At 35.4% G+C, this 23,151-nt stretch overlaps 1 protein-coding gene across 34 annotated transcripts in view; it reads right to left on the bottom strand.

The window, feature by feature from the left end:
* SOX6 (SRY-box transcription factor 6) overlaps positions 1 to 23,151 on the bottom strand; it is a 792,566-nt gene that overhangs the window by 112,525 nt on the left and 656,890 nt on the right. For 27 of the 34 annotated variants that reach the window (XM_055282275.2, XM_055282273.2, XM_055282280.2 and 24 more), the window contains 2 exons: positions 18,012 to 18,091; positions 16,404 to 16,526 (listed from right to left, as the gene is read on the bottom strand). In XM_055282275.2, the coding sequence (XP_055138250.1) occupies positions 16,404 to 16,526; positions 18,012 to 18,091 (203 nt within the window). The remainder of the gene's footprint in view (positions 1 to 16,403; positions 16,527 to 18,011; positions 18,092 to 23,151) is intronic. The other 7 variants (XM_055282287.2, XM_055282286.2, XM_055282288.2 and 4 more) reach the window with 1 other exon arrangement.

Here is a 23,151-nt window from a genome sequence, read left to right as displayed (position 1 = left end):
AAAGGAAAGTATAAGATTATTCAAATGCTATTTTTTTCACTTAATTATTGGACAGAACAAATATTACTAGTTGGAAATGAACATGCTTATTATATCAAAATGTTTGTACTGTTTTTAAACTAAACTAGGTATTTAATTTCTCAGCAGACTTTGGAAGACTGCAAACAAATATCATGCTAATGAACAAAAATAATAATATATAGATTTATTAAACATAAATTTCATGTTAATACTAAAGTAAAATATGTGTTTGTTATAAATACTGAGACATAAGGAAGTATTTTGAATTTACTTATAAGTGATCAGGTAGACTAGACAAGAAATGTGAAATATCCTCTTCTTACTTTCTTCTTACATTTTCTTCTGTATTTTTTAAATTAAAAAAATGTTTTACCCGATTTCAAGGCGATTTTACTAATCTTCGCTTTTTAAACTGCCAATTATTAGTACTGCCAATTGGAGAACTTCAGCACATTTTGCAGCATGTAAATATGCCATCTGTATCCTACAGTAATACCATGGCTTACTCTCTAATTAGCAAAAGAAATGATACCTTATATATATCAACCATAGTAAAAATCATTCAAATAGTATATAATAAGCATACAATGTGCTTTATTGTCATTAGATATGATACTGATATATAGCACAATAATCCACCTTGAAAAATTCCTATAGCAGATAAAGCAGGTAACAGTTAATACAAAAGACTGAAAAAGAAATTTAGAAAAAATGAGGTCTTATAGTTGCTATGAGAGACAGAATAGTATAGTAAACCACTGTTAACTAGCTGTGTGATCTTGGGCAGTTATTTAATCTCTCTCGTCTTACATGTCCACATCTGTGAAAATGGGGATAACAATAGAACTTACTCCAAAAGATTGTTGTATGCAGTAAATGAATTAACATGCAGAATGTGCTTAAAACATAGGCACATTATGAAGACTTAATACTTATAGGCTCTTGTTATTCTTACAGGTACATCTTCTTTAACAGAAATCACTCTACAGATCTTATTCAGAAAAATACTTATTGGCATTTTTATTTAATTTAGCAAAAATATATTACTGATGCAAAGATGAAGAAGATATGCTGTCTTTCAGGACATCAAAGATATGCTGTCTCACAGCACGGATGGGAAGAAGACAGGGAGAAAAACATAATATAATAAATGGTATAATGGAAGCATTTACAACTTACTACTGAAACACCATCACTGGGAACAATTAATTTTGACAGAGGAACAGTTAGGTAAGCTTTACTCACAGTGAAGCCCCAGAAAGAGGTCCTTTGTTAATTAAAAGTTTAAAAATAGCCAGGCACAATGCAACATAGGGAGACCCTGTCTCTAAGACATTTTTTCAAAAATTAGTCAGGCATGGTGACTCAAGCCTGTAATCTCAGCTATTCCGGAGGCTAAGATGGGAGGATCACTTGTGCTCAAGAGTTCAAGGCTGCAGTGAGCTATGATTGTACCACGACATTCCAGCCTGGGCGAGAGTGCAAGATCCCATCTCTAAAAAAAAAATAATAATTTTTTAAAAATCTAGCAGAATTCACACCAGTCCCTGCAACGAGGAAGCGTTTGGGCTAATGGAGTTTCTGTTCTGTATTTAGTAATGTCTCCCCTTTCAGCCCATTCTTTTGGACTCATACCCCTAGACTGTATTTCACAGAGCTAAGATGTTCACACTAAGGGCCAGTGTGGTGTTGAGAGTCTTAAGATTTATAAAATGTACCACTTCTCTGGAAAAGGAGAAATCACCCTTGGCTCTTCATGTAGGGAACAAGAACTTTCTTTTATTCTTTTTATTGTCAATTTAAAGATGACACAAAAAAAATTAAGGAAAAAATCTTTAAGCATTCACAGTACTAATTTAGGGGAGATTTTTCTAAATCTTAATATCTCCTCTATGCCTGCCACAACACCCATAGAAAACTCATTACATGATGTAAAATCACAGCTTTAGTTTGTTAAGAGGGCATAATTCCAAGTGGACCATGGAATATTTATGTCGCTATGCAGCTCTTTGAAGGAATAATCTTATGTTTTTGTGCCTGTCGTGGGTCAGAGGTTCAAATCAGCACTTCTTTCTGTCACTTCTTATGTGTTTTACTATAATTTACAGCTCAGCAAGATGAATCATAAGACAAAAGTGTCTATTTTATTTCAGCAACTAATTCTACTTAATCAAAGATTTCCAGCCTAACAACCCAGCATGAAACTCTGCATGGAAAATATGAGGAGAACAAAGCATTTTGTCAAATAACACATCTCATGATGTAAACACATATGTCTCTTAAAGGAAATTTTATCGTTTCCACATTATCAGCATACAAAAGGAGCATTCTTGTCACAGACCTGGTGCGACTGTGGAGTCATCGTCACTGGAAACAAGAGCCTGATTAGGTTCCCACACAGATATGAATAGACTTTCCTTTTTTAGAGGAATAGCTGCTTTTATTCCTTTTTAAAACAGACTGGTAATTGTCACCCTAAAAACACTGAATTGTACTAGGGCAACATTTGTTTCTGCTCTCTTTTCCCATCTTTTCAGAATCAGCCAATAACATTACTATCCCTTCTGGTTGGTCCTCTTCTGGAAAGTCTGAGTTAATCCACAGCTGTGTGAATGTGAAAAAGGGACACAGCAGGCTAAGTCTGTTGAGTCTCTTGTCTGCTAATAAAGTGAACAGTCTGCAGGACAGATGTTAAGAGGATCTGTTAAATAAGTCAGTGGCAGAGATCCTGACCTCTGCCAAGGAACATTTTATTATTCCAGAAAGGGGCATAATTGCAAGGCATTAACAATTAGAAGAACCATAGCTTTTCTTAATAGATTTCTTACTTCTTGCTTCGTCATTTGGTTGAAATACAGTATCAAGGCCCATTCACTGAGAAGCAATGTGCTAAATATGATTGGGCTTAGTATAAACTGCAGATTACAGGATTTCCCCAAATCCCCAGGAAATGGTTGGACCTTGGCTTTGCTTCAGTCTTAAATAGTTTTGTTTATTCAGCGTGTATCATTACACTATTTGTACAGTCTCATTTGCCACAGGGTACCATTGTACTAAAGGGACTATCAATCTTACCAAACACAGTGCCTTAACTATTAAATCTAGTGTAAAGGGAAATGTAAACTAGAGATCAAATTAACAGAGGAATATCACACCATAAAGTTGTTCACTATACCTTATACTACTTTACCATTTATGGTGTGAATAAAATCATATCTACCACACGCATTCCAAATTCTCTTGTGCAGTGTAAAAGGCACTCTGTGATCTGACTCCTTGCATACCTTTCCAATTTCACCTATGATTGCTCCTGTACACTCAGGCTGTGCCAACTGTTTGTTGTTTCTGAATGTGCCGTGCTGTCTATTGCTTCTACACCTATGGGTAGCTATTCTCTTTGTCTGGAGTACTTTTTCTCTTCTCTGCATCTTTGACATTCTGCATCCTTCCCCATAAACCTGGGGAACTTACACCTCCTTTTAAGATTCAATTTTGACACCACCTTATCCATGAAGATTGCCAGTACTTCCCCAGGCGAAGCTAAGCACTTCCTCCTTCCATAGCATTTTCACTCAGGGAACACATCTATTTTAACAATTATCACACTGCTTACTAGACTGTGGGCCCTTCAGGGGCAAGAGTCAAATTTTCTTGATCTTAGTGTGCCCCACATAGAAAAGAGTGCATACTACAGAGTAGGCACTTAATAAACATTTGAGGAATCAATCTATGAGTGAACTAATTAAATAATTACTCTTTTCATCGTGTTAGCATAAGCTTATATCCTAGCTTTGTCACTACTACCAGCACTGTAACAGTGTCTTACACTTTTAATGCCTTACTTTGTTTTATTAATGAATAATTTTCATTAGGTTGGTATATTCGATTGTGAAAAAAATATATCTCTACTAATACTGATCGCTTATTGACCCCCACTTAGAATAGGTAGGAGCATGAGATATACTGTCCTCTTGGCCAATTCAGTTTAATTTAGTTAAATTTATGTACAAGAAGCAATCAAACTTAGTTGTTTACACTGTTGGCTAACAATTCTATACACCTAAACCAGGCCACAGACTAGCTGTGTGGCTTTGGTCAAGTTAATCTATCTAGACCTCAGTTTCTTCAACTATAAAATTATAAGATTTATATAGCACTTGACAGTGTATAAAGCACTTTTCACAAACATTTTCTTATGTATTCCTCACAACTTCCCTATGGGGGTATTTTTCCTAATCCCATTTGATAAAATCTAGGTACCAGGAAGATTAATTTGTCCAAGCACATAGAACCAGTGGTAGAGTTGGGACTTGACCCTCAAAGCCTCTGAAGGCCTTTCTAGCTCTGGAAGTCTATGGAATTGTACAATCTCATTGCCTATTTGTGAAGGCTTTATTTTCAATAACATGACATTTGTTTCATGATTAGTGGGAAATCTATGTTAAAGTACCCTAATTGTGGAGTGGCTGTCACTTCTTGCTAAAGAGCACTGTACTGGGCCTCATGCTTTTTGAAATCAGGAACAGTCATCAGGCATAGAAATTAGGACAAAAGGGTTTCAAACTGCCTATACACAATCACCTTGGTCAATTGATAAATCAGTATATATATGTACATACACACATGTTATATATACACACACATCTCAAATGATTAGCCCTATACTATCTGTTCCTATCACTTTAAAGTATTACTCATTTAATTTATTTATTCCTCAGACGATTACTATAAGAGGGCAGTAATTGCTTAGCTTCGTTGCTTAAAAGAGTACCTAAGGTACATAGTACATGTTTAATAAATATTTTTCAAATTAATGAATGAATAAGAGAGATACAAGCAGAAGGGTATGGGCAAACATATTTATTGAGCATCTATCATGCAGCAGACATTGTACTAGGCAATTTGCTTATACTATCTCATTTAATCCTAACCCCAAACCTATTGAGGGGGTGTCATTATCCCCAGTTCACAGATGAAGAGACTGAGGTTCACAGGAAATTAGCTCATGGTCACTTAGCTTTTTTAACTGTAGAATTCTTATGGAACCAAGAAGCACCACTTTCCTGGAACCTCTAACCCATTCACCATTGTATAGACAGAGAACATGTAAGAGAGCAAGCCAGCTGGTAAACCAAGGATAGCATGTTGTTTCAATAAATGGCTGCAAATCATCATCTGATGATATATAGTCATCTTCCTGTTTCACAGTGGGGTATGTCTGTACTTGGCAATAGAGTTTCATAATCAGGAAATGGAGGCAGAGGTAGATCTAAAATCAAGAGGGTTTGGTTGGATATAGGTGAATGATAGATGACTATTTTGTTCTGCATGTAAGAAACGCCTCTTTATCAAAACCATTGATAATGAATGGAGAAGTGAAGCATTTCCACCCAAATTAGTCACATTTAGTCTTCTACTATTTCAACAAAGCTTCTGTCTCTTGGTCTCAGGATCTCACTCTCTTGTGTTCTCTATTGTGTTATGTCTGAGCCAATGACATAACTACACATTATGAATGTACTGCCTCTTGGTCCCTAGAACAAACCCCTCTTTGGCCATGAAGAGGATGTTCTGAGCAGGTGAACAGCAACACTGAGAGAGGATATCTTTTTCTATGTGAGCTAAGGAGCTCCTCAACTCTGGAGGGAAATCCCAGTATGGTGAGGACTGGTTGGGGCACATGCTCCATTCCATTCACTGACAGTAAGTGTTTCTCCTTTTCTTAAAAAAAAAAAAAAATTGCTTTTTTTAAAGCAGACCAAGTGATAAACTATTGAGAAGCTAAACTACCTTTCCTATAGAGTTTTTAAACTGAGCCTCTGAGAAGGAGTTTGATACAATTCAATGAAGTAATACCTTTGTCCATTTGAGCATTAAATGGCCCATTGAAATACAGCTTAGATGGAGGGAATTTCAAAAGACAGTACTTTCTAATTTTTTAGAAAATTTCTCTCCCAGCTGACTAGAACAGAGCTTACAAAATGCAGCTCAATCACTTTCCACAGTCTCTCAGGTCAGCCTCTCATCAGCGTTAATTAAATATAACCCCCTTAGAATATGAGAGGTTAAGTGAGAGCAACACAGCGTTCTTCTCCAATACATTACTGTGAACATAAATGGCCATAATCTGTTTATAAGAAGACTTCTTTTAGCACACAGGTCTCACTAATGAAAAATTATAAGAGGCAAAGCAACATAATGTGACAACTGTTCATCACAAAACACATTTTAAACTACCCATTTCCACATCCATTGTGCTTAAATAACACATATCATAAAGAAAATTGGTGTAACAGATGGTTTCAGTTCTGGGTAGCAAATGCGAACCAGTTTTCAGTGTGATAAAGGGAAACAGTAAAAGCCAGTACATAATTCAGTCAGTCTCTTACCTAAAGGTCCTCCTTCTCCTCAAGTTAGAGACACTTTCCCCACAAACTTCAAGTTTTAGTATTTTTTCTTTTTTAACTAGATGCTAAATCTTCTATGGCACAACTTGAACACACTCTAAAACTGAAAAATTGCTGAAATAATATGTTTCTATACTAGCCATTTTAAATTAGAAAAGTCTCTTTAAGCTACAGGTTTATGGTTCTAAAAAGTTCCATGCACTGCCCAGAGCTATTTGTAAATTAAATCATTTAAAATAAAGCTCTTTAATACTCTATAATTAGTCTTGTCTCTCTGAACATGACTTTACTGTAAATGCTCCTTCTTGACTCTCATATTGTCCCAAGATTCCTGAGAAGAAAGCAGCCAGGCGATAATTCAACATTATTGCTGCTTCAGTGCACTAATCACTTAAAGAGCAGCAAAGACTCTGTGCTCTCTGCCCCACAGTTCCTGCAGCCTCCTGGCCTGAGGCAGGCATCGTGACCCAGCAACGTCCAGATGTCAAGAGGAATATCCAGCTCCTAATGCAGCAGACGCTCCATCCCAGTATGGTCAAACATCTGCTTCATCTGCTGGCATGCAACCTGCTGAACATGCTCAGCGTGCATGCCAGACTAGGGATGGGCAAGGATAGAGCTCCCCAGCTACTCCAGGAGACTCATCAAAACTTTGAAACTATAAGACAGGCCCAGAAACTCTCAAAAGAACAGGGTTCTGGCATTCAGCAAAAACATACTAGACATTTTCCTAAAGGAAAGCCACAGAATAAAATAAGACAGTTTTTATCACAGTAGTTCTACTGCTCATTAAATTCTCTTAGGTTTGACGTTTCTTCTGGATGTTAACTGGAAATCTGAAAAATACGTGAACTCTTTAGGATTCTGAGAATGTCATACTGACTTTGAAATTTTATAATTTAATTAAGTTGCCTTTAATTCACTTGAATATTATAAGAGAAGAATAAATTATACAAGAAAGCTTCTATACCTATATACCAGTCAACAGAACTTAATGCCAAGAATCCAGACCAAGAGGTAAAATTTAAAATACACTTAAACCATCTATTATAGTCCTATTTTGTTTACTAGAATAGTAATCTTGTCCAAGTCACTTAACTCTTCTGAGCTTCACTTCCTTCTTCCAAAATATGGGAACAATATTAAAACATTTAAACAAAGGCTAAATATAAATTGTTTTTTGAACTGTAAAAGGCTATAAAATAGGTATGTGTTTGTACATGTATACATATATGTATGTATATATGTGTACACATATAATATTAATACTACTCATGTTTCTTTTAAAAATTTTGTTTTAGAAAGAAATTCAGTCTCCTTTGTAATATCCAATTTACACATCAATTATAGCTAAGAATGATTTCATTCATCCTATGAGATTTCGGTAACTAGCATCCTATAAAACCTAATGAACAGTTCCCAGGTTCTCACCAAATTTCATATTTACTTCACTGTGAAAGGCAGACTTATATACTATTAAAGTAAAAAATAATATTCCCTTATTGACAGCCTGAGTACATGATATGCTTAATACTACTGAAGAGAGTTGTGACTGTTCTAGCCAGAAGTGACTGGGCAGAATAAAAGTTTTAGTTTTAAATATCAAAGTGAAGAAAAAAAAAACTGAGGATAAACAGTCTAATAGGTCTTAATTTTAAAAAATTTTCCCATCCAGATTGAGGCAGATGGGATAGGTGAGGATATTTCCGTTAAGATGAGTAAGATTTGCAGTCTCATTTCTTTATTATACATTCCTTTCCTTATTTTCTCTTCTCCCACTAGAAGGTAAATTCTCAGAGGGCAGGGACTTTGTTTCATTCATTGATATGTCCCCAGTATGTAAAATAGGTGTTCTCAATCTTGGCACTATTGGAATTTTAGGCTGGATAATTCTTTGCTGTGGGTGGCTGTTCTGTGCTTTGCAGGGTGCTCAGCAGCATCCTCACCTTCTAGACATTGTCAATCACACAATTGTGGGGCAGGGTGGGGGATGGGGAAAGTTGCCCTCAGCTGAAGACTGCTGTCTAGTATGGAACCTGGCATATAATAGGTGCTAAAAACTTTTTTTGCTGAGTAATTGAATTAAATTTATTGTGTCGATTTGCTGGCAAACTTTCTTAAGTCCTTTTTTTTAGGGTAGTTTTAGGTTTGCAGCAAAATTAAGAGGAAAGTAAAGCGATTTCCCATATACTCCATGCTCCATACATGTACAGTCTCCCCCATTATAAACAGCCCCCACCTGAGCGGTATATTTGTTACAATTGATGAGCCTACATTGACACATCATAATCACCTAAAGTCCAGAGTTTACATTAGGGTTCACTCTTGGCGTTGTACATTTTATGTGTTTGGACAAATGTATAATGACGTGTATCTACCATTATACTCTCATACAGAATATTTTCACTACCTAATATTTCACTAAACATCCTCTGTGCTCTGCCTTTTCACCCCTCTCCTCACCCTAAACCTCTGGCACCCACTGATATTTTTATTGCCTCCATAGTTGCGCCCTTTCCAGAATGTCACATAGTTGGAATCATGTAGTATGCTGCCTTTTTCAAATTTCCTGAGCATGATCATTTATAAACTCTCTTTAAATGTAGATTTTGACACAACTCTAATGATACAGTAAGTGTTAAGTTATTCCAACAGTCACATTCAAAGCTACCACATGTGATTTCAAGTACGAAGAATTTTAAAAGGATGTAATACTTCATTCTTTCTTTAATTTAAATGAGTAGATAAATTAGAGGGAAAACTTGATAGGGAATTTGTAGGGTGACAGCAGCTCTATTTCAAACTGGCTTCAAATGAGCACTGTATGCTTGCACTTTGTATAGTTTGAGATAGTGAAATACATGGATATATTTGAAGCAATAAATTTTTCATACATATCTGTCACTTATTTACTTTTGTTTTAGTTCATACCATTCAAGGTCAATAGCTCTAGGGGAATTGCTGACAAGGCATCAAGGATTATGGTCTAGATTAATATAGACATTGTAACATCAACCTGTACCCTGTTGGTTACAGGTATGGTAGCTGGTGCTATAAGAGAAACACACAGTGAGAAATGAACTCAATGCAGTTTATCGGAAATTAAGAATTCTAGTTTAAATCTTTGCTTCTCCAAATGAATATGAAGAGAGAGGCCTTAGGAAATTTATTTGGCTCTAACTTGGTTCCATTTCTTAGTCCATTAAATGGAAATGCAAATACTTGGTTAAATATGCATTGAATGAATATCAGTATCAAATAATTCAGTTTAGAAAACTGGAGGGAAAGCGTTAAATTAGTTCCTCTCAATTTGACTCAAGATGACTCTATTGCTGTCACCAATTATAAGAGAAGAATGAAAGACAGGAACATATATAATGAGTTTTTAAAATCCACATAGTACCCACATAGCACCTGATACATAGTTAGTGTTTGTTTATTTACATATAATTGAGAAAAGAATCCTTTATTAATGCCATTTAAGCTTGGGAAGATACAAAAGAGAATCCAGTTATTATCCTAATCTTTATAATCTAGAACAGCTAAAATAAAGCAAGATGTTTTCAAATCAGTACATTGAGTTTAAATCACTATAAATTTTCCCTGAGTTTACCTGTAGCATATGAACTCTTCTACAAATAAAACAGAAAAGAGGAACTGGCAGAGCAGTAATAACTATGTGCCAGCTCTAGTGGTCAGAAGTGAGGAGAAACCATCCAACTGTAGCTTCTCAATCTCTTTTAATTAAAATATTATAAAAAATGTCTTTCTCTTGTTCTGCCTATTCTGTTACCTGGAAGGTCAAATATTTTATCATATATTTTTCTGATATAAATTTCCTAAATGTTGAATATCATGACTTATTCCATGATTGGAAACAGAACTGAAGCATTTTCTAAAATGCTAGAATGTTTTGCTTTCAAACTTTCTAATGTATCCTTAATCACATCATCTCTCAGAATTCCAACATAGCTCATTACAACATATACATACATGCAGATATATGATACATAATATCAACCAAAAATAGTTTAAAACTTCAGTTTGGTAAAACAGGAATAAAAATACCTGTCATTATTTTAGAAATCATCACATCTTATAAGAAATCTATGTAAATGTAATTACATATGTTCACACACTGGAAGCTGCCTATTGAGTGGATTAATCAGTGGGGCTAGAGCTAAATGACTGTTGACAAAAATCTTGTATCAGGAGAGATAGAGGACTACATTGGTTTTGAGTATAGCTGACTATCCCACCAATCAAATAACTTAAACACAGTGATTAACAGAGCTTATGTGAGAAGAGCCAACTCTCTGAACTTTTAGGTATTACTTTAAAACCAAATAAAGAGCAAATTTCCAAAAGAAAGATCAGTTTATCCAATGTTTTAATTTGAGGGTGGGTATAAACTTCTGCTTCACTGACTACAATGGCAAACTAGATTTCTAAGCATTAGGAATTGCCTTTATATTTGGCATCCTTCCCTAATCTACTATATTTCTTTAGCCTCCATTAGAATTCACTTGATAGCTGCACTTTTTCTTAAGAAGTCTATCTAGAAAAGTTGTTGCACAAAAGAGTGTTTCTTATAGACAGAGCACTCAACCAAATACTTTCCGGAAAAAAAAAAAAATGTTTTCAAAGAGGCTTGGGTCCCAGATGTCCACCAAAGATGAAATGCATTAATTCATCCATTTTGCCAAATACTGTGCCAGGCAACGCCAAGGATTCCACAGTAAACAAAAGAGACAAAAAAATCCCTGAATTAATTAACTTACACTCTAGTAGGTTAGACCCACCCATCAGAAGTACTTTAGACAATAAATCTAGAGTAGAATTGACTGCTTACTGAGGTTACTGAAAAGTTTTACCTATTCTGATGATGGTTCAGGGGACATTTATGGAAATCTAATACATGCTTTATTATTGCATTTATCATTTATAAGAACCCTGAGAATATATATTATGCTCATTTTACAATGAAAAAAACTGCAAATGGAGGTATTTTGTAACAGTGCAAGACAACAGAGCAAGAAAGTTATAGTGGAAACTCTAATCCAAAGTTCTAATTCCATAAATGGAGTTTATTCCATTAGCCTACAGCTCATCTAAGCCTAGCTGTAACGGTCCTCCCAAATTCCACCACACTCTTAAAAATCAAGAAAAGAGTCAGAAGGGTGAGTGAAGGCTGATTAAGAGAAAAGCATGCATTCTCTTCAAAACAGAGCCCTATGGTTGGCATCCTCAAAACAAGCTTTGAATCAGTTCATTCCTCTTTCTCCATTGGGTAGCCAGTAATAGGTCACCCTAATCAACTATTTATTCAACCCTCTTCTCTATTAGAAATCGCAACTTTCCAAGACTGCGCAGCAAAGCTAACTCCGTCACCCTCCCATTCCCCCATGGCACTGAGGCATCTTTACAATTGCAAATCAGAAGACAGGGTACAACAGACAGTGCAGAGCCTCTAAATACAACATCATAAAGACTCAGGCTGCAACTGAAATAGAAATACAGCATTCTCAATGCTGATGGGCACTTCTTTACTTTCCATTTGTAGCACAAAAATTGACAATATCATTTAAATAAAATATGTGCTTGTATTCACTTTTGCAAAAACTTCAATTGTTCTCCTCCATCTTTGCAAACTTGGCAAGACTTCAGTAGTTTCATTTAAGAATAACTTATGGTTGATAGGTTTTCTTAGTGCTTCAAGACTCTAACTATATTCCTTTCCTCAAATCTCCCCTAAAGGGACCCATCAAATAACAGTGAAAATTGTATTTATATTGACATTTTTTAATTTTCATATACAATTCTTTCATTTAGGCTACTATCCATACTATCATTATAAGAACTAGTCTGTTAAAATATGTTCCAACTAAAGCTTGGTGAACTTTGAATGCTAGATAAAAATCATTCTCTGAAGCTAATGAAGACAGAAACTCTGCCTGTAACAATATTAAGTTTGTTTTTTCTGGTGATTCAGAGAAGTGAGCAATCTGTCAGTAATACATTGAGTGAAATTACTTGTCTTGGAGGAATAACTGCTGACAGTCGCTTTATCTCAGGGCTGACCCAAACATCTTCCTGCTGACAAACAAATTACTATGTCTAACTTTGAAAAGGTAACTAGCTTGCTTTAATTTTGATCGGTCTTTCAGAATCCCTTATACATATACTCAGCCCCATCCTTCATTGTATTTTTTTAAAAAGGCAACAAAAGTGTTTTGGGGGGGACAGGTTTGAATTAATAAGTAAGAAAAAATAGTAAGAAAAGAATAACCCTATTATTTGATGCTAAGAAAAAGAACTGATATGCTTCTTTCCAAGACTGTTATGTGAATGTAACTGGTAAGTCTTAATGTCTACCCAACATTAAGACTGGCAGTGCCGCCAGTGACTGACTGGGTAATGTGAGTGAACACATTACTGAGACAGTATTGTAGGAATTAATTTTCTTCAATAAAGTGATTTTTAAGGCTCATATATTTCACAATCTAAACATATGTCACTGTTTCATAAACAAAATAAGTGGATTAAAATAATACATTACCAATATGCTGACACATGGAGATATTTTAATTAGAAATTCTTAAGCTGTGTGATATCTAACTGCTGTATTTGCTAAAGAGAAGCATGCATCATTTAATAAGAAGGCATGAGGCAGGTGGATCACTTTGCATATGGTACCAGATTTTGTTTAATATAAGCTACAACTATGAGGCAACACTACTCCCCATTAAAAACAAAACAAAACAAAACAAAATTAAGGGTCTATCATATTGAAAGTAACCATATAAAATGAATAAATACACTGAAGCCCCTTTTTCATTAAAAAAAGTCATCCAGAGCTTAGTTCCCACGAAAATATTTCTTCAGAAACAATCTAACATCATCGTTATTTAAAGGCTAAATTTACATGACTGCCTCATTATACTGGTTCCCTTTCCTTAACATTCTTTTTGACTTACTTAAGGACCAATGCTAACATAGCTGAAGAAAGCAAATGGCAAGTGGTCCTGAAATTTATACGGGTGAGAGAATTGGAATAAGCAGCAATATAATATATTGTTTACTGTAGCAAGTGCCCTCTGTTCTCTAAAGGTCAAAAGCATTGTAACCTTAGAGTTACAGTTTCTGATTGTTCCCAGGGTTAAATACATTATCAAAATTAATGGTTCAAACCCCTCAACCTTCAGATATATGAGTATTCATGCCTGCATCTGCTGAACTGTTCAACTAAAAATAGCACTCTTTGGCCTTCTTTCTCCTAATATTGTGCCCCTGAGGCAGAGAAAACCAAGCCTTAGATCAGCACAGTAGTATTTTAAAAAATGGTCTTTACAGAATCTTCCTTATTTTAAAGAAAGAAAGTAATGGCATATGCTAATATAAGGAGAGTCTTTCAATTTTAAATAACTTTTCTCTACTTGATAAAATTTCAGGGTATACTTAATATATACCAAATGTTGTTAAGATTTACCCAGGCTCATTAATTTTAGAAATGACAACCTTTGAAGGACAAATTAACTGTAACATGAAGTAGAGAGCACCAGTTCTGAGTAATGCATGCAGTGGGGTGGAGGAGTACATGTGTTATAAGCTTTCCCTCCTAAGAATCTCTGTTTAGAAATAAAACCAGTTAATATCATTGTAATGCTTTCTAAGTAGCAATAGTTTATCATGATCATGTTTGTTGACATAACTGTGACATTTTAGCTTATCAAAGGAGGGGAGAAGACCCTAGCTAGAAAAGAAAGCAGATTTTAATAACAATAAACCAAGATATTATTAAAATATCCCTCTACCCTTGCTCAAGATTTAAAATGTTACTATCTAGCACCTTAGATATGGGTGTCTACTATGCTCTTCATGGATGTCCCAATAAACATGCTACACTCATACTAGGAAAGTTTGGGAAACCTGCCTTTTAAACAAGGTTGATCTTTTCTAACCAATGTCCACATGAGCAAACAGATCAAAGGTTTCCTGACATGCAGGAAAAAGGTGCAAAAATAGGAAGCAATGGAACAGAGCAAGAGTAAATAAAAACTGAGGAAACTATCAAAGCATCCAGATTTAAACTGCAAAGCTATGAAGGCTCTTGCATTAATGGTTTCCCTGTTTAGCCTAATTAAAGTGACAGACACGTGACATATGTTGTGCTTCTAGATCAGCATCACTACAGCACTACAGAGCTCTGACACTCATATGTATGATATCATGGTTTCCAGAAACCCAACAGAAGCCAGATTTGACACATCAGGGATCGGTGATGGTGTGGGGCTTGGGAGTGGGGGGTGGGAGAGAAGCCAATCAAAGTGAAAAATTAGGCAGAAGAAGAGACTGGGTAGAAACCTGGCTAAGGAAAGATTGTTGGGATAGAACACAACACCTCAACAGAAAATCCAAAAGAAAAGTCCAACAGGAAAGTCCAACAGGAGAGAAAGAAAAGTCCACCAGGAGAGGAAACAGAAAAGTCCGGCAGGAGAGGAAGCCTTGAGTTTGAGCCAAGGCTACCTAATTTCTCAGTCTTCCAGGCATTTAAAATCTCTCAAGCTGACTGTCCTGAGTAGATAAGCTTGCTAACTGCCATCACACATATAAACTTGTTCCTAATGTCCAGTCATCTCCTTTTAGCTCTCCTAGGCATAGATTTTCAGAATGCCTAGAAATGTGGTACTCACTCTACAGCCAAAAGAAAGCCTTAGAAATTTCCTCTGTCTGTATAGAAGACAGGAGATATTCTGACAGTATGTGTCTAATCATGTCTGAGTGGAAACCCCCTGTCTACCTCTTATGTCAAAGCAAAAGAAAAGAGGGAGGCAGTTAACAAGCTCTGGAATTCTACCTTAGGCTACTTCCAAGGGGGTCTTTGGTCTTGTCTCTTCCTTCTTCTTAGGAGTGATCATTCCCTACCATTTTCCAAAAAGGTAGATTCACAAGCAGCAGAAAAGGTAACATCAAAGGGACCTTTCATTGACTACACAGTGTTTGAGCAATACAGACCAGCAGAGCCATCAGAAGCTAAATGTACATCTTGTTAGGTGCAATTATTTTCATTTTTGGGTTGAGTTTCCCATCCTAGGTTCGAATATAAAATCTGCTATTATATCTAACCCAGAGAATTAAAGTGTGTTTCAGTTTGAGGTAAACTGTATCCACTTTTTAAAAAATTCAACAGATAGCTGGAAATTCTCCAATATGAGAGTCCCAATGAGGGACCCGGGTGATGCAGAAAAGGAATTAAGCATGAAATTGGAGAGAGGAGGACTGGGTTCCTATAGAAGAAAAGGTCTTGGTTTCCATAAGCCATCTTCTCTCAGTGGTAAGAATATCCCAACAAAACAACAAAGGACTCTACTGGAAGGTGAAATATGAAAAGAATACTACAGAGGTTTGTCTGGGAAAAAGCAATCATCCAGGCCCAGGCACCCAACCCTACTTCATTCTGAGAAAACTGAGTATGTAGAATTAGAAATCCTGGGCAATAACCTTGACTCAATGAATATTTTATAGCCTTGGTTAAATAACTTAACCTCTCCAAACCTCAGCTGTTTTATCTATACAAGCAGAATTACATTTGATCAAATTTACAGGGTTATTCTATGGTCAAATAATTTTTTAATGTTTAAGTATTTTTTTAAAAAGTACTGTACAACACTATACATAAGAAAATATAAAGAGGGAAGAAACATGGTTTTGAAGACACTTAGAATGTAAAGCTTTTGCCTGAATATATATGGCAAAGAACAACCTTAATTCAGGGGCATTGCTTTGGGATTTGCTTTTTTCTCTGAAAGAAAAGGGGCAAAAGAAGAGCCTCCTTAGGAATGAGAAAAAGGGAAAGATTAAGTTTAGTGTTTAGGTTGAGTGTTTGCCCTTTTAAAAAAAAAAAAAAAAAAGCCTAGAGTATGACTGAACAATCCAGTCCCCAACCCAATGAAGCACCAATGGAAGCATTCATACCTCAATCTGTTTGTGGTTGTAAGAGTGGCCACCACCATGTTCAAAGGTGTCCAAATTCCTGCCAAAACGGTCACTTAGGCCCTTTAGCCTTGGGTTAATTTGTGGGTGGGAGACATGACCCTTCTGTTTAGTAGCATATTCAGAAAAAAAAAAGACAAAACATACTGTCAGAACTCATGAAATAGAATACATATTTCTAAATCCAGGGTATTGACCACATCAAAAAATAGAAAGTAGAAAGTCTAAGACTCAGTTTCTTTCTTTTACAGAAATTTGGTTATAGTATCAAACAGTGGCACTGATTTCTTGTTTCTGCCTCTGACTCAAGAAGATACTCAATAGCACAGCTATAGGAAGAGAAGAAATTATTAGGTTTATAATAGTGAGGGTTCTTTTTAGACTTGCACCAACTATAGTAGGTTTCAGTGTTAGTAGTGCGAAAGGTGAAGGTTTGCAAGAGACGTGAGGTTGCTGCTCTTCTTAGGCGAAATTTCTAGCTCTGCTAGGCAGCCCATAATGGGTTACATCTTTATGACTTCCTGGATCATGACTCATGACAAAATTTCTCAAAGTATTGCAGAAATTCTTTATTTGCAGATCCAGTTGGAAACATTCAAAATGATGTTTTTTTCATGGGACAACAGTTGTACACTTTTTATGTTCAAGTCACATAGAGACTAGTAATACAAAAATAAAAATGCTTCACCAGATGCTATTTCGTAGATTATTTAAGAAAACTCAAAAATAATTACAGTATATTTTAAGAATAAAAACTATCTTTAATAAAACTTTCTACTACATTGAAGTCAAGTTGTTGATTATCTTATATTCTCTAAATATCCAAATACTGAATGTTTGACTTATTTTAATGATCTCAGCTTTTTGTTTTTATTAATACAAATATACATTAATATTCAGTCAACCTCCCATTCAAGTGGTAGTTGTAGAAGGGTATAATGATCAGCTATTCCTATTCCAAACTCACCTTACTGTGAAGAAGATAAGGTGTAAATGATTTTTCAATCAGTTTCCAAAACACTTTCCCCCCAAGTTTAGCTTTATAAATAAGAAACACCAATGCAAAATTTATCAGACACCATGCCCTGACTTTTGACCCTAGAAAGGGTGAGGATACACATATTAAGGAGCAATGCATTTACAATTTACAAAATAATTATCATGTAATTTGAAAATAACAACCCCTTATTCTATGAGCTACGAGAAGGAAAAAATATCCAACATCATTTTTGTTTCAATTTTTATATGTAAAAGCTAATCTGGACGTAAGTGGAGACACAGATGAAAAACTGACAAGGAAAAAGCTAACATGTATGCAGTAACAACTAGCCATTGAAATTGTAAAACTATTCACTCACCTGATAGAGAATACATAGTATTAAGTCATAATGTGATTTTTTCCTTTAAAAATATTGAAACTGGCAGTTTTCTCTTCTATTTGCATTATGGTAAGCACATAAGGTGTTAATCCTTCTGGGCTACGCTTAAAAAATTATTTAACATTCAGGCCATTATTTAGCATACAGCTGGTTAACAGTTTTCCACTAAAGTACTGGCTCATATCCCACATTTTTTTCTTCTGGCACTTACCTGGAGCTGTAAAGGGCTGAGTCCAGAAGCAGCAGCAGCTGCCATTGTTGATGGAATGAACTGTACGGGGTAGTTATCACCTGTCGGAAAGAACAATGCATACAGGTTTAGACAATGCACAGGGAATTGCAGCAGACAAGTACAAACATGGTCCTTGGATTGCTTGAGCTTTACAACATTGCTCTAAGCCCAAACATCTGCAGAAACAAAAGGCTTAGTTGGGCACAGACTTGCAGTGCTGCCTTGGAACTTTTTGTTAACAGATAGCTGGTAGGCAAACTGGCAAAACATGAATGTGATGTTAAAAAAACTTAAATGTGCAATTCAAGCATGTTCACTCCATTGCGAATCTTGTAATACATCATTTTTTAAGAGTAAAAAAATATCTTAAAGCCAGGCTGACACTCAGTACACTGGGAAAGTATTAAGGCTTTTATATTAGAACAACAAAAAGTTTTGGCTTGGTAGGCAAGGGAGAGTATTAGAGTCCAAAAAGGGCTCTAAGCTATTGACTGCTCATAATTCTAAACTTTATTTATTAACAAGTTTAAAAATTAAAAAATACAACCTCTTCAATATGATAGGGCCGAGAGGACAGCTAATCTTATCTTCCAGCATTCTGTGAAATGTTTGGTATCCCCATAAGTGTAGAAACCATGTTTGTCTGGATTAACCTCTGGTTCTGGTAATGTACTGGTGGATCCTAGTACAGAATCATGCATACTAAGCACTTATCAAACATATTTTAATGATGCTTTGATTAAATAAACACGCATTTTACATGGAATATCTGTACTAAATGCCTGGTAAAGAGTGAGTATGGTTCAGCAGAGATGAATGCTGTATCTTAATGTGTTTCTGACTTCAGGTCATTCCTAAAAAGGGAGACGGAAGTACCTTCTGTGACCTAAGAACATAGGCTGCGTGCAGTAACCTGAAGAACCAAAACAAAGTAAGGAGGAACATATCATGACAGTGGTAACTGAAACAAAAATTAGTATGTGTGGCTAAATTTCACAATATCAGTGATTTAATGGAGTATCACTTTGGCTTCAGCTACTTATTTAAAGTCAGTGTTATGTAATATCTCTAGGCTATATTTTAATAGGCTGTTCCTCCACACATTTTTGACATTTATAATAATCATGTTGTTTTGCATGAACTTTCCACACTGAAAGCTGAATGTAATAATGAACAGACAGCTTAGAAAGAATCTCTGTAATAAAGGTAGTCAACTGTTAAGCAAGAAAACTTTTTTTGGAGGGGGGGTATGGACACTAACACCTGGAGCTTCCTGGTGACTCTGGTTCCTGGGAAATCATCCTGCTTGCCATATGAAATGCTACTCAGCTGGCCCAATGTAAATGTTAAGTTGCTTTCACTTTTAACAAATTGTTAGCTTCTAATCTACACAGTCTCTTTGCATCATATCCATAATACCTCATCAGACCATTGAGCACAGTGTGTGCTTGTACACAGTCCAGTAACAATTGGCTTCTGATTGCATATGGAGCGCTGCTACAATGCATTCACTAACATTATATTGTGCTGGTCTCCTATGGAGTAACGTTCAAAATATCTGATCTTGGTTTTCTCTTTCCATGAGGTTGATTTTGGTTTGCAGTACTATATGAGCTTTTTAAAAAAGATAACTAGGCCAAATTATTTTTTATAGTAAATGACTGTCACTTTCTGCTTAAACAATTCTACTGATCTTCTTGATATTTAAACTAAATTATCTGAAGGAAGAATATCCTAATCTAAGTCAAATAGTATTTCTTTGGTAGATATCAAGTTTTAAAAAATCACAAAATGATGCTGAATTAATGATGCTTCAAAAATAGGGGGAAAAATCACCATTCTAACCATCGACACGGACTGCCTCCTGGAACATTTTAGAGCTGTTCTTTCTTTAAATATCATGCATTATTCATACTAACTCTAAACCACAACCCCCCTCCCTGTAAGTTTAATACCAGTTGCTTTATTTGTACTAAAACATTTTTCATGTCAAACATATTTTAAAAAAATCAAACTCTAAAAGAATTCCCTGGGGCACTCCTTTTTTCATAGCTGTCATGCTTCTATGCTATGAAATAGCTTTTTTTTTTTTTTTTTTTACAGTTTTTGGCTTGCCAGTTAATTTATTACTATCTCTACCACACCCTATAGTACTTTCCAGCTCACCTGCTGGCTACAAACAGCTTTCTTTCCACTGCTGACAGGCATATTTTAAAAACATTTTTAACTTTTATCCTTCTTTGAATCTGTATATCTGAATATAATATTTAGAAAGCTATTTCTCCATAACATATCATTGTTTCAACATTAAAAGTAAAAATGAATACATTAGAGCAACAGAGTATATAACAGAGAATGATTAGAAGAAAGAGAACAAGGACAAGGCAGGAGGGATAGAAGATGAGGGAGAAGAAGAGGGGGATTACAAGTAGAAAACAAAAATTTAAGAGGGAGAGGGATTTAACAGTATTGTGAAGTTTAGTTTTTTAATAACAAAGTTACATGTTTCCCCTATGCTGCTCTAATTTTCTGTGTAAGTCAATCAAGAAAAAGTTCTCAGTGCCTGACTTGGCAAGGAATCAGTCAACATGTTGTAGCAATTTTTTTCAAATTTGTCTCTGGATTTGAAATGCTTTCATGAGGACCCATTCTTTTAAAATTTGTACATGGAAGGTGAAGCTTGTTGAAACAGGTTGGCTTTATGCACTACTGTAATCTGGCCCTTGCTACCTCTAGTGTAAGAAGACAACTTTCAAAAACCAATTTGAGAAATAATGTCCATTCTGTAAATCCATTTTTCCAGCTTTCTACATATTTCAACTGACGGTTTTTATCTTAAGAGTACAGAACAAAGACAAAGTAGAATTTAAAACTTATGGAAAATTTGCTTGACATTAGTTTCACTTGTCAGAATAAGCAACATTCCTTTGGAATCAAAACAGCAAGAGTCCCTAAATGAGAGAAAATAAATTCTTAAATTTTCATAGAAACTGACATGAAGCAGAAAATTAGTAAAACTTAATGGCAGGAGAAGGAGAGCTTGTACTAAGAACCTACAACCCATTAGATTCAGGCTACCTCCTGCAATAATGCTTTTAATTTGAATAATTCAGATATAAAGTCTACCTTTAAAAAAAAAAAGCCAAAAATCCCATGGGTAAAAGTCTGTCAATTTACTTTCATTCTTCAGAAAGACAAAGGACTGGGATAGTTGCAGTATCCTGAGATAGTAACTTCAGGTATTAACACATTGAAGAAATAATTTAGAAAGTTTGGAAGGAATAGAGAGAGGAAAAAAAAAAAACAGAACTAGAAGACAGCACAAAAGATTCTTCAGCCTCATACCTCATTTCCCAGCCTCCAAAACAGAAGAAAAATATGTTACACATCCCTAACTCAAAAATTATTGTGTGCCAGCATCATAAAATGATAAAAGTTGCCAAACAACTGTAGAGCCCACCTTTATGAGCTACAGCCATTCTTGTTACAATATGAACATATTTGAATCACAACCACTGATGCAAACTTGAACATACCACTTAGCATGGATCTTGCCTGGATGCACGCATTTGGTACAGCAAAATATTACAATTCCTCTACACTCTGAGGGAATGCCATAAGTCTGAATTTGTCTTTATGCGAAACCACACTGTAGTAAATGTTAGCAAGTAATGGGTGATACAAAAGCTTCAATTTGTCCTGAGGACAAATGAAAAATAAAATTAGTAAGGATTATAAAATATATCACTGAGATCACTATGTTGTTATTTCTCCTGCTAATTTCTCCCTCTCTATTCATCAAAGAATAGATCAATGATGAAAAGAGTCTTGACCTCAGAATTTCTTCTAAGATCATCTGCAGTGTTTTTTCTACCTTTAAGAAAGCTAAGGATCAAGGCTCAACCTTACTTTCTTCACTTATTTCACAGCTGCATCCAAACCCTTGACCAATCATCCGAAAATCTGTGGAATTTGTCACAATGGCAATTAAATAAGTGAGTGTGAATAAACGCACATAAATTCATCCCCATTACATAAAATCGATTAAAAAAATCCTCAGTTTCATACTAGGGATGCAGGGATGGCTTAACATATGTAAATCAATAAACATGATACACCACATAAACAGAATTAAAAACAAAACTCACATGATCATCTGAATAGATGCAGAAAAAGCATTTAACAAAATCCCAACATCCCTTTGTGATTAAAACCCTTAGCAAAATTAGCCTAGAAGGGACATACCTTAAAGCAATAAAAGCCATCTATAACAAACCCACAGCGAACATTACAGTGAATGAGGAAGAGTTGAAAGCATTCTCCCTAAGAGCTGGAACAAACAAGGATACCCGCTTTAATCACTTCTATTCAACATAGTACTGGAAGTCCTAGCAAGAGCAATCAGACAACAGACAGAAAATAGGGGCATCCAAATCGGTAAAAAGGAAGTCAAAGTGTCGCTGTTTGCTCATGATATGATTGTATACCCAGAAAATCCTAAAGACTCAGCCAAAAAGCTCCTAGAACTGGTAAATGAATTCAGCAAAGTTTCAGGATACAAAATTAATGTACACAACTTAGTGGCTCTGCTATACACCAACAGTGACCAAGCTGAGAATCAAATCAAGAACTCAACCCCTTTCACAATAGCTGCAATAAAATAAAATACTTAGGAATATACCTAACCAAAGATGTGGAAGACCTCTACATGAAAACTACAAAACATTGCTGAAAGAAATCATAGATTATATAAACAAATGGAAACACATCCCATGCTCATGGTTGGGTAGGATCAATATTTTAAAAATGACTATACTGCCAAAAGCAATCTACAAATTCAATGTGATTCCCATAAAAATACCACTATAATTCTGCAAGGAACTAGTAAAAAGAATCCTAAAATATATATGAAACCAAAATGAGCCTGCATAGCCAAAGACAGACTAAGCAAAAAGAAAAAATCTGGAGGCATCACATTACCTGACTGCAAACTATACTATAAGGCCATAGTCACCAAAACAGCATGGTACTGGTATGAAAATAGGCACATAGACCAATGGAACAGAATAGAGAACCCAGAAATAAAGCCAAATACTTACAGCCAACTGATCTTCAACAA

Source organism: Symphalangus syndactylus, chromosome 6 (assembly GCF_028878055.3).
Source record: "Symphalangus syndactylus isolate Jambi chromosome 6, NHGRI_mSymSyn1-v2.1_pri, whole genome shotgun sequence".
Classification (NCBI taxonomy): Eukaryota; Metazoa; Chordata; class Mammalia; order Primates; family Hylobatidae; genus Symphalangus; species Symphalangus syndactylus.
This window is presented reverse-complemented; position numbering and strand designations above follow the sequence as displayed.